Source organism: Trachypithecus francoisi, unplaced genomic scaffold (genome assembly GCF_009764315.1).
Source record: "Trachypithecus francoisi isolate TF-2019V2 unplaced genomic scaffold, Tfra_2.0 Lachesis_group21, whole genome shotgun sequence".
NCBI classification, from domain to species: Eukaryota; Metazoa; Chordata; class Mammalia; order Primates; family Cercopithecidae; genus Trachypithecus; species Trachypithecus francoisi.
This window is the reverse complement of record NW_022681467.1, coordinates 42173486-42190562: the sequence shown is the minus strand read 5'-3', so window position 1 is coordinate 42190562 and position 17077 is coordinate 42173486. Positions and strand designations below refer to the sequence as shown.

Sequence of the window (17077 nt, the reverse complement as noted above, 5' to 3'; positions counted from 1 at the left end):
GTGCTCTGAGCTGGAGCTCTGTGGCATTTGGACATCTAGAGTCTGCCTCTTCTGGCTGGTTACCAGGCCTCTCTGCAGCTTTCCTGAGAAGGCATCCTAGCTTACCCTGACCGGATGTTACTCAGTCCTTGAAACCTGAAGGGCTTTGCCATTCTTAGTGAAAAAGATCTGCAGGCAGAAGACAGCAGCACCATTATGGTGTGCTCATGGCAGCGTGGGAACAAGGAGATGGCAGGGCTGGTACAGAGTCATTGGAATACACCAAGGGCTCATGTCCAGAAGATATGCAGAGCACCCCAACTCAGAAAAGACAAACAGAATGAACAAAACCTTGCTTTTGTTATCTGTGACTGCATCACAAACCATCCCCAAACTTAGAACTTTGAAACAGCAACTTCTCGGCTCACGTTGCTGCATTTGGACAGAGCTCTGCAGGGGTGGCATTGTCTCTGCCCCATGAGCTGGGAGTTTTGCTAGGCCTGGAAGGTCTGCAATGGCCGCTGACACTTCAGGGTCTCTCTTCACGTGGCTTCTCCAGGAGTCTATCCTGGACCTCTTTACATGATACTGGCCTTCAAGAACGACAAAAATCGAAGCTAAAAGGCCTCTAAGGGCAGGATGTGGAAGTCTAAGGATGTCAATTCTGCCAAATTCTATTGGTCAAAGTAGCCCACAGGACTGCCCTGGTTCAAGGGGAGGGAAACAGACTCCAGCCCTTGATGGTAGGGGCAGCATCCACCAGGGAGGGGAGGGACAGTGGGCTGCCATGTTTGGAAGCCACTTACCATAGGTCCCAAGGGAAAAGTGGACAAAAGTTGTGACATGTCATCCTGAAAAGAGATATCTACCTGGCCAACAGGATTATGAAGAGATACCCAAACCTACGTGTTTATAATTTGCAGGGAAATGCAAATTAAAAGACATTCAACAACATGCCAATCAGACTGGGAAAAATAAGAAAAGCAGACAGTAAGTCCTGGTAGGATATAAGGAAACAGAAACCCTGTCAGCCCGGCCAGCAACTTGGAAGTAATTAGGGGTATTCATTATCTGTATTTCCTACGACCGAGAAAACTACCCCATGGGTCCTAAGGAGACAGTGTCAAAGGATATTTGTGCCACGGTTGTTTGAGGCCACCAAGGTGACCATCACCGGGGGAGTATTGAAATAAAATATAAAGGAAATACACTAAGGAAAACACAGGACACATAGAAGTGATGAACTACAGATACACAGAGTGACAGGTACACACAGACATATTCCAGTATGGATGTCAAACAGATACAGAGTCAAGTAGGTGGAGAAATGGAGGTGGTGATGGTAGTTGTAAAAAAGAGATGAAATGAAAGTCATTAAGGAGTTCAATAAGCCTCATTGGAATCTTGGCTCCATCTGTAACATGCTGTGTGACCTTGAGCAGATCTCTTTACTATTTTTTTTTTTTTTTTGAGACTGGATCTTGCTCTGTAGCCCAGGCTGGAGTGTGGGGTACAATTAGAGCTCACTGTAACCTGAACTCCTGGGCTCAAGTGATCCTCCCACCTTAGCCTACTGAGTAAAAAGGACTACAGGTGTGCACCACCATGCCTGACTTATTTTCTTATTTTTTCTGGAGACAGGGTCTTGCTATGTTGCCTAGGCTGGTCTCAAACTCCTGGCCTCAAGCAGTCCTCCTGCTTTTGCCTCCCAAAACACTGGGATTATAGGCACGAGCCACCGCACCTGGCCTACTATTTTGGATTTCGATTTTTTCATCTGAGAAATGAGAGCACATAGGTGGGGTCTCAAGAGGAAGTAGAAAGCATGCAAACTAGCGAATTTGTGGAGAGTTCAGTGAAAGGTCAAGTTACAAGGTGAGCAGAGAGTAGGGGGACCACAGGAAAAATATGGAACTCCAGTGCTGAGAAATCAGGGAGCGAGAAGTAGAAGAGCACCTCCCAGCCCAAGGCCTTAAGGGAGCAAGCTCCCTGATGGGATCTGGGTCCAGGGACACAGCTGGCTCTTGGTGACTGCAGGAAGGGGAGGGCTCTTCCTCTCCTCCATCCCTCAGCTCTTCTAGGGAGTCAGGGCTCCTTAGAGAAGCCAACAAACAGGGTGTGCATGCATGTGTGTGTGTGTGTGTGTGTGTGTGTGTGTGTGTGTGTGTTTCTCATCAAGACAGAAGGAGAAAGATTTCTTTTAGGAATTGGCTCACACCATTGTGGAGGCTTAGTGAGTCCAAAATCTGATGGGGAGAGCAGTAGGCTGGAGAGCCAAGAAAGTGCTGCAGTTGGAACCTGAAGGCTGTCTGCTGCAGAGAGTCCTCTTGCTCAGGGAGGGTCAGTCTGTTGCAGTATTCAGGCCTCCTATTAATGGATGAGACCCACTCACGTTCTGAAGGGTGATCCGCCCTACTCAAAACCCACTTACTCAAATGTTAATCTCATCTCAAAGCATACTCACAGAAACATCAAGAGTGATGCATAACTAAATCTCTGGGCACCACGGCCCAGCCAAGTTGACACATGAGATTTTATGTGTTGCACCAACAGGAGCCAGAATGCAAGAGGGGCTTTGATGCAGCCTGTCCAGGTCCACCTCCCAGGTGCAAGGCAGGGAGGAGGAGCATGGGGAGGGGTCTGGAGAAACAAGCTTTGAGAAGAGTACGGCACAAAGGGTTGACATCAGAGCTTGAAATCTGGGGCCAGCCCTCAGCTAAGTTTTGTTTGTCCTCTCCCCAATGAGTTTTTTTTTTTTTTTTTTTTTTGAGACAAGGTCTCGCTCTGCGGCCCAGGCTGGAGTGCACTGGCCTGGTGTGATCTCAGCTCACTATAACCCCCATGTCCCAGCTCAGGTGATCCTCCCACCTCAGCCTGCAGAGTAGCTGGAAGTGCACACCATCACGCCCAACTAATTTTTCTATTCTTAGTGGAGATGGTGTTTTTCCATGTTGCCCAGGCTGGTCTTAGACTCTTGAGCCTCAAGTGGTCCGCCTGCCTTGGCCTCCCAAAGTGCTGAAATTACAAGCGTGAGCCACTATGCCCGACCCCTGGTGAATTTTAAATTATTATTTGCTAGTCATTAAAATTTAGGAGATTTCACATAAAAATCTGGATTTCTGCTTCTCTTGGAAAGGAAAATACCAGATCTAACAATATGAGACCCTCACTGGCATCTGGCAACAATTGTTTGGAGCTGAGTAGTTTGTGGAGGAAATCTTAAGTTGGAACATAAGCATTCATCAGCCTCAGTCCCCACCACTCTTTAATGTCTTATACTGGCTCTCTTTGTTCAACTCTGTCACTTTCCTGGCTTGTGAAAGTATTTGAATCTGGCCGGCGCGGTGGCTCAAGCCTGTAATCCCAGCACTTTGGGAGGCCGAGACGGGCGGATCACGAGGTCAGGAGATCGAGACCATCCTGGCGAACACAGTGAAACCCCGTCTCTACTAAAAATACAAAAAACTAGCCGGGCGAGGTGGCGGGCGCCTGTAGTCCCAGCTACTCGGGAGGCTGAGGCAGGAGAATGGCGTAAACCCGGGAGGCGGAGCTTGCAGTGAGCTGAGATCCGGCCACTGCACTCCAGCCTGGGCGACAGAGCAAGACTCCGTCTCAACAAAAAAAAAAAAAAAAAAAAAAAAAAAAAAAAAAAAGAAAGTATTTGAATCTGTGACCTCTGAATTGCATGATCTGGGAGGTCTGTTTCAGCATTAGTGGTCATGGGTTCTAATGACCTAGAGCAGCACTACCCACTGAACTTTCTGTAATGACGGAAATGGTCTATAACTGCCCTGTGCAACACAGTAGCCACTTGCTATGTGTGGCTATTGAACATTTGTAATGTGGCTAGTTCAAATTGAGATTTGTCATAGTAGAAAATTGTAATATGAGAAAATAAGTGTAAAATATCCTGTCAATTTTTATATTATTCACATGTTAAAAGGATATTTATGATATGTTACACTGAGTAAAATATTTTATTAAGATTAATTTCTGTTTTTAAAAATTCAATATTTTAAATTTTAAAAATGTTATGCATCAACTTGGCTGGGCCATAGTGCTCAGATATTTGGTCAAGCATTATTCTGGATATTTCTGTGAGAATTTTTTAGATGAGACTAACATTTGAATCAGTGGACTTTGAGTAGGGCTACTAGAAAAGTTTAAATTGTGCATACGGTTCGAGTTGGCTCGCATACTGTTGCTATTGGATAGCACCAGCAGTATAGGAAAATTTTGACTGCTTCTCTATATTCTCCAACCATCTGGACAGTGGCAACATTGAAGAAGGCTGAAGAATTCAATGACTCTAATATTCTATGCAGCTGGGTGCAATAGCTGATGCCTGTAATCCCAGCACTTTGGGAGGCTGAGGTGGGCAGATTACTTGAGCCCAGGAGTTTGAGACCAGCCTGGGCAACATGGCAAAAGTCCATCTCTCCTGAAAATAATACTCTGTGGATCTCTGATTCTGATCCCAGGCCAGGCTCTCCAGGAAGATCTGAAGGCTTACCTCTTCCTCTTCCTCTTCTGTCTTATGGCTCTGAATCCTCCACCCACAAATTCCCCTAAACAACGCTGATTCTATTTTTGATGATTCAGAAGCACCTTCCGGATGCTGTGGGCCTTGAGGTCAGGCTAGCCTTATATAGACAGAGGTAACTGCCTACATGTACCAAGAAAAGCCAAAAATATCTTTTGCCTGTTCATTCCCTATGTCCCCATGCTCCCAAATCCTACATATCCACCCGAGGCCTTCTGGAAACAAACAGCCTGGTCCTTATCCGACCAGCTCCCTAGTGCCTGTGCAGAAACTGGGCAGATGCTGGTGGCTGCCTTCTAGGACTGTTTCTGTCTGACCAGCGCAACGCCCTGAAGTTTGCTATGTGATGGGATCCAGGCCAGGGTGGCCTGGTGAGCATCAGAAGTCTCAACAATCAGATGTGAGCAGACAGGGGCTCACTCGGCAGAGCTGTCACCCCAGGTAGGAGGGAGCAAGGTGTGAGCATTTACCTATTGCTTATTGAACACTCTATATGCATTATCTCATTAAATCCTCAAACAGTCCTTAAAGTAGATACTATATTACCCTCATTATTGCAGAGGATGCACAACTTCAGAGACGGACAGTGTCTTGCCCAAGGTCACACAGCACAGTAAGTGACAAAGTTGGCATTTGAGTTCAGGTCTGCTGCCTCCAGTCCAGGGCCCCTGCGGTTTGAGAGAATAGCTAGACACCTCCTTGCAGCCAGACAGCTAACAGCAGGCCTGACTAAGGCCTCCTGCAGAAGGTGAAAATGGATGGTCCTCATGCTGGCTTTGGCCTATAGACCTGTTAAGATTGGTCTGCATGGTAGTCTTTCATTTAAAAAAAAATGCTGACATTTACATTAAAAAGAGAATGACGGGCGTCTTTAGAAAAGCTGGAAAATCTGGTCATGGTGGATCTCATTTTCAAGGGGCTTTGATCCTCAATTTGAGATGAGTAACAGCTGACCAGACAGGAGGGAGCTACACTTTGCAGCTCACTGCTATTTGCATTCATCCTGCTTTGTTCATGACCTGAGCAGGCTGGTCACTGCAGGTACATAAGTTTACTGCTGCTAATCTGCCTCATGTACCTAGTTCTTCGCAGACCTGGTGGCTGGCCTAACATCCTGGAGGGATACTTGGTCTGGGAAGTGTGTTAGGGTTCTGGCCACAGGTATTCCATTCAATCGCTGTGTGACTATGAGAATGTCACTTCCCCTATCCAGGCCACAGGACATTCCCCTTCTGGCCTGAGAGTGACCCAGGCAACATGTCCTTATAAGGGAAAATGGCTGTGCCCCTACTGGTCCATCCCACAGAGGGGGAACCTGGGGGGCTCAGGGTAGGCCTGCTGGGAGTGATGAGGTACAGAGATGCTGGAGAGGTGTCTGCATTTCAGATAGGAACTGGCTTTCAGAACAGCCTGAAAGCAGACCTGCATGGCAATAACTGCAGAGGGTGTGCATGGGGAATTTACATTATTGAGTATCTACTATTTGCAGTACCAGCTGCACTATGAAGTAATCACAAGGTCTGTGAATTATCCCCTCCACAGCAGCAGAGCCCAGTGGCTAACTGGTATACCCTGAAGCCAGCCTGCTGGTTAGAAATCATGGCAGTGCCATTAATAGCTGAGCGGCGTGGTTGGCGATGTAGCTCTCTGAGTCTCAGTTTTCTGAGCTGAAGAATGAAAATAACATCCTTACCATAAAGAGAATTCAAAGTAAGGGTTCAGTGAATTTGAAGAGAAATTGTTTAGAAGAGTGCCTGATACATAGTAAGCGCTCAATAAATGTTAACTGTTATTTTCATTAACCTTTTTTTTTTTTTTGAAACAGAGTCTCACTCTGTACCCAGGCTGGAGAACAGTGGCATGATCTCAGCTCACTGCAACCTTGCCTCCTGGGTTCAAGCGATTCTCCTGCCTCAGCCTCCTGAGTAGCTGGGACTACAGGTAAGCACCACCACAAACCAGTGAATTTTTGTATTTTTAGTAGAGACAGGGTTTCACCATGTTGGCCGGGCTGATCTCAAACTCCTGACCTCAGGTGATCCACCCGCCTCAGCCTCCCAAAGTACTGGGATTACAGGTGTGAGCCACTGCCCCCGGCCTCATTAACCTTTTTTTAAGGGGAGAAAACAGGCAGAGAGATATTAGGTCACCAGCCCAAGCTCTCATAGCTAGCGAGGGACAGAGCTGAAATGTGAAGTCAGGTCAAGTCAGGCTAAAGGGGGCTAGGGAAGGAGACCAGAGCCACTGCTCCCAGAACTTGGCAGGGATCTGATTATCACCTGAGTCCCAAGAGCAGGGATCAGGCTCCCCTTGGGGCACACAACTGTGGAGTGGGAGGGAAAGGGGAGCTATGTGATTTCTCTGTGCCTCAGTTTCCTTCTCTGTAAAATGGGGCTAATTCTACCATCCTGCTACCGAGATTAGAGACATTGCTTGGAAAAGGCTGTCTTTTTCTCTTCCCACACCTTCCACCCGCTCCTGCTTGTGGGCAGAGGATGAGGCAGCTTGCCTAAGCCTCTGGGAGGTGGACCCCGAAAAGGGCGGGACAAGGCAGCCAGGAGAGCTTCATTAAAGAGTGGAAAAGCAGAAGTGACAGGGATTCCCAAGTCCCAGCGATTCCCTCACTTCCTCTCCACCTGCCACGGCTGCCAGCGACCGCCCGCCTGAAACCACTGCTGTTCGGGCAGCATGCCAGGCCACCCAGGAGCAGCTGAGCACCTTGTCAAGACCAGGTAGGTCTGGGAACTTTGGACACTGAGGGCTACAGGTGAGAAAACAGTCAGCCGTTGGGGGTGATGGATATGAACCCAGATCTTCAGCTCTGCCATTCCCTGGCTGTGTGATCTTAGGCAAATCCTCACCTCTCTGAGCCTCAGTTCCCCATCTGTGAAATGTAAGTAATAATGACATCTACGAGACTGTTGCCAGAATTGAATGAGAAAACGCATCCTTAGGACTTGCCACATGCTTGGCTCAGAGTAAGCACTCACTAAACAGCAGCTGGTTTCCTTGCCATTTTCAATACCCCGTGCAGGAATTGTCATCCAATATGACTTAGGACTGGCTTTCAATCCTTACCATGGTTTTTATTATTAGCTATTATTCCAAAAGCTACTGTGTTCCAAATATTAATTATATAGTAGAAGGGGGTGTTTAGTCCCAAATTCAAATGCCTTCAGGAGCTGGGAAGGAGATGCGCCCGTGGGAGGCCACCTGCGTGTGCAGACAGACCGTTCGTTGATCAGCGGGATGCAGTCTGCAGGGTTGCTCCCCTGTCGAAGGCAGGTAGTGGATACTCAGCTCCAGTTACCTGTTGCAAAGGTGGGAGCTCTAACCCAGATCTCATTTCTCAAGAAAAGCTGGAAACCCAGATTTTAATGTGAAACTTCCTTATTTCCAAACGGGTGCAGCTTACACACACACACCACACACACACACACACACACACAGTTGGCCATAATAAAACACATTTGCATATGATTCAGCCTTTAGGGCTTCAAGATTGTGACCTCCACTCCAGCCCCACAGGCCTTACTACATCTCCGCTTCCCACTGTTCTGGTTCTCCCAACTCCCTGTTTCCCAATACTCAGAGCACAGAACCTTTGCACACACTGTTCCTTCTGTCAAGGATGTCCAACTCCCTTCTTCACCTACAAACTGATACTTGTCCTTCCACCCCCAGCTGGAATGTCACCTCTTCCAGGAAGCCTTCCTGACTCCCAGGTAAAACTGGGTCACTCTCCATCTATCCCACCCCAGTCCAGGCCCAGGCATACCATGCTCAGAATTCCTTTTTAATGAACTTAAACGCTAATGATCTATTTAAGTCTCCTCAATTAGACTGTGAACTCCTTTAGTGGGACCAGGACTTAATTCTTGGGGTCCACAGGGGTCAGCACAGAGCTTGGCACAGAGGAGACTCGAGTGAACATTTACATCGTTGACATAAGTATCGTCAGAGTAACAAGTGGTACAGTTTTATAGGATCCTTCTTCTGTGTCAGACCCTGTATAAAGTGCTTTACATGCATTATTTCATTTTATTGTCCCAGAAGCCCTTTGACAAAGGTTTCTGTATTAGTCTGAAATCACTGAGTTGCAAGTGACAGGTTGATCTTGCACTGCCTTGAGAAAAACAGACATTTTCTAGTGTGTGGTCCAGCACAGATTTGGGCTTCAGGCATATCTGGATCCAGGTACTCCAGCAAGGCTACTGGGACTCTCTGTTTCCTAACACTGTTTTCCTTGAGTTGCCTTCATCCCAGGCCAATCCACACTACATGGTGGTCCCCAAGGCTTGAGGCATCCCTCCTACCAGCTTAGCTTTCAAGGTGACAAAGAGTAGTTTTTTTGTTTGTTTTGTTTTGTTTTGTTTTGTCATTGCAGCAAAGCCCTGAGGAAAGCTCTCTTGGTCCACCTCCAGGCAGGTGCAATCCCTGCACCAGCCACTGTGGCCAGGGGATCAGAGGTACTTGGATCAACTAGACCCAGTCACATGCTTATCCTTCAAGCTGACGATGGTGGAGCAAGTCAGCGGCTTTGCCTATAACCAACACAGCGATAGCCTCCCCACCACCCTTCCTGCCCTTTATCATCATATTCCTGTATAACCTTTCTGCCTGCTCTCACTTAAGAGAATGTATGATCTCTAACCTCAGCTGGGCCTCAGGGTTGCCCAGCACATATGTTATTGCCACAGTTCATTTGTTCTCCCACTTTCCTGGGCAACAATTTTGTACTTTCTTCTTCCTCTTCAAGCATCCATCACCTCCTCCAGCATCTTACCTTCTCTGCTGAGCTTGCCTCCTGCCAGCCTGAGCAAACAGAAGCAATCGGTCATGCTACTCCCAGTGAATATTTTTGGAGGACTCACAACACGGCAGACACTATTGTAGGCACTTGGGACATATCAGTGATGAAAAGGGACAAAGTCCCTGCCCCGGTGGAGCTGACTCTAGTGGTAGATAATAGCTGATGTGATGCTTACCATGTGCCAGAAACAAAGTGACCCCAGGAGGTACCTGCTTTGATTGTATCATTTTACAGATGAGACGGCTGAGAGGTAATGATATGTACCCAAGGTCACAAAGCTGGCAAGTGGTGGAGCAGGAATTTGAGCCCAGGCAGTCCAGAGGTCATGCCCTAAGCATTACTCTGTTCTGCGTATATCAGAGGATACTTTTCACAAGTGCACACATGTTGCCTGTTCATTCACCATCATCTGTACCTATTTCCTGTGCTTTCCCACCTGCTATTAAGAATGAACGACCCCTGCTCCATTCTAAGACCAGTCCCACCTTGCATGTTCTCAGTCTCACCCTCCGCCCCCACCCCTACAGGTGTCTTTCCAGGGAGTCTCCCCTTTGTCAATGTCTCCCCTCTTGGGGAGATCTCCCACCTGTAAACATGCTATAGATTTCCTCACCTTACATGAATCCTCTTGGTCCAATTTCCCGTAGGGACCAGCCACTGCTTCATTTCTCTGCTGTTTTACTGCAGAAATTACTAGAAAGAGTTGTCTATGTCTGTGTTTCCTATTCTTCTCCTTCCTGTCTCTCCTGGACCCAATATAGTTGGGTTTTGGCCCAAAAGGCCACCAAACTGTCCCTGCCAAGGTCAGCAGTGACCTCTAAGCAGCTAACAGGCATTGCTCAGTCCTCATCTTTCTTGACCTGTTGGCTGCATTTGACGTACTTGATCACTCCCTTCTCCTTGAAACATTTTGTTTACTTGGCTTCCTAAGCGCCACATTGGTTTTCCAGTCTCCTTTGCTGGTTCCTTCTCATCTAAGAGCCCCTAACCTTGGGGTGCCCTGAGGCATATCCTTGGATGTCTTTCCTCCCCAGTGACACACTTTCTTGAGGAATCTCATCGTGCACCGTGGCTTTAGGTAGGGATATAAAATTGGGAGGCGTCTATACATCAATGACTTCCAATGTTATAACTCCAGCCTGACCTCCCCTCTGAATTCCTGACTTCCATTTCCAACCACCTTCTCAAAACCTCCATAGAATGGCTCAACTGAATCTCCAATTCAAGAGTTCTGAACTGAATTCCTCCTCTCTCCCCCTCCACTCAAACCTGTTTTGACCACAGAGTTCTCATCTCAAGAAATGACACCTCAGTACTTCCAGTTACTCAGACACAAAAGCTCCTCATCATCCTTGACTTCCCTCTTTCTCTCGTACCCCACAACCAATCGGCCTCTGCAAATCTTGTTGACTCTGCCGATAAAATGTGTTCAGAATCCAAGCTTTCCTTACTATTCCTCTGCCATCGCTCTTAATATAGTGCAAGCCCATGAAGGTAGCGACTTCGTTTTTTTCATTCCTGTTTCTCCAATGGTTAGCACAAAGTCGTTGCTTGATAAACGCTTGTTGAAGGAATAAATATAAGGATAATAGAATATAAAAGTCCCTCACAGGTCAACTAGTCCACCCTCCTCACCCCTAAATTATAGATGAGACCCTGAAGTCCAGAAAGAATAGAAGGTCCAGAATCATACAGCAAGCCACCAAGACTATGAATTCAAGTGAAATTGTTTCTCTTCCCTCTCCTCTTACTCATTCTCTCTCTTTCACCTGTGCTCTTTCATTCTCTTGGACCAGTTGCCTTCACAAAACTGTAATGATGGACTCAAACAGGACAGACTTTCATCCTCACATCCTCAGGAACTGCATCTGAGTTGGGCTCTCTTCCCTGACAGTTCTAGCAAGAATAATCCTGGGGAAGGCTCTGATTGGTTCAGCTTGTGTCACGTGGGTATACAGTGAGTTACTCTGATGGGTCCACGTGGCTAACTAAAAGGGTGGAGTCTGTTAGCAGAGCCTGCTGATGGGTTTGTGGGGCAGGGGCAGTGGACAGACACCCATCCACCTCCTGATAGAGATGCCCTTCAATTTCCTTGTGTGCAGGTGGAGGTCCTGGCACTTGGGGCTCTGGAAGGCCCTTGCCCCACTGCAGGCTGCCTGGGACGCCTTCTCCCAGCCTGTTCCAGCCAGCTGTGGCCAGCTGCTGACCCAGCTCTTCCTGTGTGGCTCCCTGGCTGCTGCTGCTGCAGGTCTGGTTTATCACTGGCTGGCATTCTTGCTGCTTTATCCTCCCGGACCTTCAGCCATGGTGGCCACTGTCTGTGGCCTCCTGGTCTTCCTGAGCCTGGGCCTGGTGCCCCCAGTCCGCTGCCTGCTTGCACTCAGCGTGCCCACCCTGGGCACGGAGCAGGGACGCCGGCTGCTCCTGTCCTACAGCACTGCCACCCTGGCCGTTGCTCTGGTGCCCAACATCCTGGCCAACGTGGGTGCGGCCGGGCAGGTGCTGAGGTGTGTCACCGAGGGCTCCCTGGAGAGTCTGCTCAACACCACTCACCAGCTGCATGCAGCATCCAGGACTCTGGGCCCCGCAGGCCAGGCAGGCAGCCGGGGCTTGACATTTGAGGCCCAGGACAATGGCTCTGCCTTCTACCTTCACATGCTCAGGGTCACTCAGCAGGTCCTGGAGGATTTTTCTGGCCTGGAGTCCCTGGCCCGGGCAGCAGCGCTAGGGACCCAGCGAGTGGTCACAGTGCTGTTTATGCTGGGCCTCCTGGTGGAGTCGGCATATTACCTCCATTGCTATCTGACAGACCTGCGGTTTGACAATATCTATACCACACAACAGCTCACCCAGCGGTTGGCACAGGCCCAGGCTACACACCTGGTGACCCCTCCACCCACCTGGCTGCTCCAGGCGGCTCGGCTGAGGCTGTCACAGGAGGAGCTGTTGAGTTGTCTTCTAAGGCTGGGGCTGCTTGCCCTCCTCCTGGTGGCCACGGCTGTGGCAGCGGCCACAGACCATGTAGCCTTCCTCCTGGCACAGGCGACTGTGGACTGGGCTCAGAAGTTGCCAACTGTGCCCATCACGCTCACGGTGAAGTACGATGTAAGTATGATGATGGGAAGAAGGAAGGGAGTTGTTGTTTTGAGAGGGGGGCGGTCTGTTAAACCCTTGACTTGTGATTAAATTTGACTTGCCTCCAAGAAATAGCCCGTGAATCAGCCATGGGGCCCTGCACCACGGGTAGTGGGACTCATCGGATACCCACAACAGCTCTAGGAAGTGGGTTCCATTTCCACTTCCTATTGCAGGTGAGGATGCTGAGACCCAGACACCTTAAAATAACTTGCGTCCAAGGTCACCCTTCACAAGTGGCAGGATGTCCTAGCCTCATTTTCCTCATTGGTACAAATCAAATCAATCCTAATCCTACGAGGCTATTGTGTCTTACAGTGTGATATTGTCCTAAAGTACCTAGTTAGCTCCATGGCACATAAGAGATATTTAATAAAGAGTGGCTGTTATTAATAGCTCACACCTGTCTATATCGGACTGGAAGAGGACTTTGGAATGGGCTTGATCAGAAGGCAGCCAACAATAGCCTTCCAGAGTCTTTGTAAATAAGGTTTTTTTTTAGAACACAGCCATGCCATTTGTTGATATATTGTCTGTGGTTGCCCTACAAAGGCAAAGTTGAGTAATTGCAACAGAGACTGTATGGCCTGCAAAGCCTGAAATATTTACTTTTTTTTTTTTTTTTTTTTTTTTTTTTTTTTTTTTGAGACGGCGTCTCGCTCTGTCCCCCGGGCTGGAGTGCAGTGGCCGGATCTCAGCTCACTGCAAGCTCCGCCTCCCGGGTTCACGCCATTCTCCCGCCTCAGCCTCCGCAGTAGCTGGGACTACAGGCGCCCGCCACCTCGCCCGGCTAGATTTTTGTATTTTTTAGTAGAGACGGGGTTTCACCGTGTTAGCCAGGATGGTCTCGATCTCCTGACCTGGTGATCCGCCCGTCTCGGCCTCCCAAAGTGCTAGGATTACAGGCTTGAGCCACCGCGCCCGGCCATATTTACTATTTTAAAAATGATATAGAGGCCGGGCGCGGTGGCTCAAGCCTGTAATCCCAGCACTTTGGGAGGCCGAGGCGGGTGGATCACGAGGTCAGCAGATCAAGACCATCCTGGCTAACATGGTGAAACCCCATCTCTACTAAAAATACAAAAAACTAGCCGGGCGTGGTGGCGGGCGCCTGTAGTCCCAGCTACTCGGAGGCTGAGGCGGGAGAATGGCGTGAACCCGGGAGGCGGAGCTAGAAAATATTTACTATTGACTTATAATCGGATATATTACTATCAGATCGAGAGTTGCATTTTTCGATCCTTTCTTTCACCAGAGATCTTTTAATTTTTAATTTTGAGTAGAGAGGTCTCACACAAAAGTCCATTGCATAAAACATATCAAAGTGTCAGACTCTGAGCTAATAATATTAACAGCTTATATTTATCAAGTATTTATTACATACTAAGAACGTGTTTTTCAAACTGCACAAAATCAATTTAATCAATTTAAGAAGTCATAGACAGTTTTTTTAATGAAATAGAATCGACTGGAAAATTATAAGATTATATCTTAGACAATAAGGAAGTGTATGGTTTTGTGAATATTTTCTTCAATTACAATACAATCTGTGCTTTCAAGGTGCTGTAAAATGCATTTCTTTTCTTTCCTTTTTTGAGACAGGGTTTCAGTCTGTTGCCAGGCCAGAATGCAGTGGTGCAATGGTGCAATCACAGCTCACTGTAACCTTGACCTCCTGGGCTCAAATGAGCTTCCCACTTCACCTACCTTGGCCTTCCAAGTAGCTGAGACTACATGCATGCACCACCACCCAGTTAATTTTTAATATGTTTTTAGAGATGGTGTCTCACTATGTTGCCCAGGCTGGTCTCGGACTCCTGGGCTCAGGCATTCTTCTCACGTCAGCCTCCCAAAGTGTTGGGATTACAGGCATAAGCCACCATGCCTGGCCTATAAAATGCGTTTCTTACCATAGGTCACAGTAAAGAAATGTGTCAGGCAATGTTCTAAGTATGTTCCCTGATTTACTGTTTTTCGCCAAATCTCAGATAGTCATCAATTGCAAGTCACATCATTATTTTATGTATCCTTAGGGCAGAAAATGCTACCAATTCAACTTTGACACAATGCTTTCTTATCATTTAGAATTTTAATTGTATTTGTATAAAATAGTTCACTTATGATTTAACATAGGTTTATTTTGTCATATATTTCTCGCGCATACATAAAAAAAAATAGGGGGCTGGGCATGGTGGCTCATGCCTATAATCCCAGCACTTTGCGAGGCTGAGGTGGGTGGATCACCTGAGGTCAAGAGTTCAAGACCAGCCTGGCCAACAACATGGTTTGGCAAAAGAACCTGTTTCAGACTCCTAGTCTCATTGGGTGGTCCTCAAACCCTGGGATTGAGGTCCCTCTCAAACCCTCAAACCCTCCTCAAAACGCTACCAATTCAACTTTGACACAATGCTTTCTTATCATTTAGAATTTCAATCAAAGTTGAATTGGTAGCATTTTGAGGAGGGTTTGAGGGTTTGAGGAGGACCCAATGAGAGTAGGAGTCTGAAACAGATTCTTTTGCCAAATAAAAATCACCATACAAATGTTACTATCGTTAGTATCTTTGAGCAGAATATTTTAGAGAAAACAAATTGTCTATGGATGTTTGCTCCTTGCTGAGTCCTTAGTGAATACTTTAGATGTCTTATTCCATCCATTTCTTCCTTCACAGAAATGGGGTTATTTCTGTACCCATTTTGCAGATGAAGGCAGGGAAAGCTGGACAAGCCTCCTCTAGAGGTGGGGAGTGGCCAGAGGGGCCCTCAGTTGACGCTGTCTTTTTCTCCTTTCTCAAGGTGGCATACACTGTCCTGGGCTTCATCCCTTTCCTCTTCAACCAGCCGCCCCCGGAGAGCCCCTTCCTCTCTGTCCACAGCTCCTACCAATGGGAGCTCAGCCTCACCTCCGCCCACTGCCCACTGCTACCCGCCCGGTGTCCCCGCGCCGCTGCCCCGCTGGCAGCGGGGGCCCTGCAGCTCCTGGCGTGCTCCACGGTGCTCCTGGAGGCCTACGCCCGCCGCCTGCGGCACGCCATCGCCGCTTCCTTCTTCACAGCCCAGGAGGCGAGGCGAGTCCTCCACCTGCACGCCCGGCTTCAGCGAAGACACGACAGGCACCAAGGCCAGCAGCTGTCCCTGGGGGCTCCTTCCTGCGCCCCACATCCAGACCTGCCTGCAAGCCTCCGGCATGGATAGACTGCAGGCTGGATGCCTTGAAGAACCGAGAGCAGAGAGGGAGAGGGGAAAGAGCTTTGGAGTTGCAGAGACCTGAATTGTAACCTCGGTCCTGTGCCGCCTCCCTGTGTGACCTTGGGTAGGTCACTTCACGGCTCTGAGCCTCGGCTTCCACCTCTACATAACGACCACATATTTACCATTGATGGGACCTACTTCCCACGCAGGGATGTGGTCAGGATGGAAGGAAATACTGGGCATGACAGACCTGGATAACTGGTAAAGAACCATGCAAAGGCGAAGACAAGGGGTGCAGAGACAGCTCGTGGTTCCTCCAGGCCTGCTGGAGATCAGGCTTATCTCATCTGCACCAACTGCTCTACCTGTTAGATGGAGAGCTTGCATCATGAATTTCTAGAAATGCTCCTGGAACTTATTTATATGCCTCAAAATCCTCTAAACTCATTTATAGTCACCCACAGTTTTAATTTTATAAATAAATGTATTTATTAAATCTTAGATTATGTTATTCCTCTGCCTCAAATTCCTTCAGGGTCTTTCCATTGCCAGGATTAGATTGTCAAATTAAAATATAGGACACTCAGTTCAACTTGAATTTCAGATAAACAACAAATACTTGTTTAATTAAAAGCTTAAATGAAATTTAGCAGAGTTTAACTGAGCAAAGAATGCAGCCCCCAGAGCCAGCATAGGTTCAGAGCAACTCTGGGGGTTGCAACATGGTCAGATAATTTTTTGATTGACTTTGCTTACCTCTGATGATCTTGAGATCTATGAGAGCCTTAAGATTCTTGGCAAATAAATACATAAATAAATAAATACCATTTTTTATAAGGTTTGAGCAGATAGTATATTTATTTTGTTGTTTGAAAAGACAGGTGAGAATTAAAATGTTTAAATGGTGTTTACTTCCAAGGTGATTCTTTTCATATTGTTATTATTATTATTATTAGAGATATTGTCTTGCTTAGTCTCCCAGGCTGGACTGGACTGCAATGGCACAATCTCGGCTTGTTGCAACTTGCCCTCTTGGGTTCTATCGATTCTCGTGCCTCAGCCTCTTGAGTAGCTGGGATTATAGGCGTGCACCACTACCGCTAATTTTTTATTTTTAGTAGGGACGGGGTTTTGCCATGTTGGCCAGGCTGGTCTTGAACTCCTGACCTCAAATGATCCGCCTGTTTTGGCCTCCCAAAGTGCTGAGATTACACACATGAGCCACCATGTCTAGCCTATTTCCAAGGTAATTCAATGAAATCAATAGTTTGAGTTGGTTTCAGATCTTTTTCTTTAACGAGGAACAACTGTAATATGGGCACAAAATTTTAATGCTCAGGAAAAATTGGCCTAGTCCTTATGGAAATTATATTGATTGAGATTTTTTTCAAACTACTTTAGTTGTGTTTACTATTA

At 47.5% G+C, this 17077-nt stretch overlaps 1 protein-coding gene across 1 annotated transcript; it reads left to right on the top strand.

The window, feature by feature from the left end:
- Positions 1-6605: 6605 nt before the first annotated feature.
- On the top strand, positions 6606-16157 carry OCSTAMP (osteoclast stimulatory transmembrane protein). Its single transcript, XM_033186629.1, is given in 5 exon segments — positions 6606-7254; positions 11438-12440; positions 15266-15620; positions 15623-15684; positions 15686-16157. Coding segments are annotated over 5 exon segments (1698 nt in total). The 5' UTR covers positions 6606-7210; the 3' UTR covers positions 15920-16157.
- Positions 16158-17077: the final 920 nt, after the last annotated feature.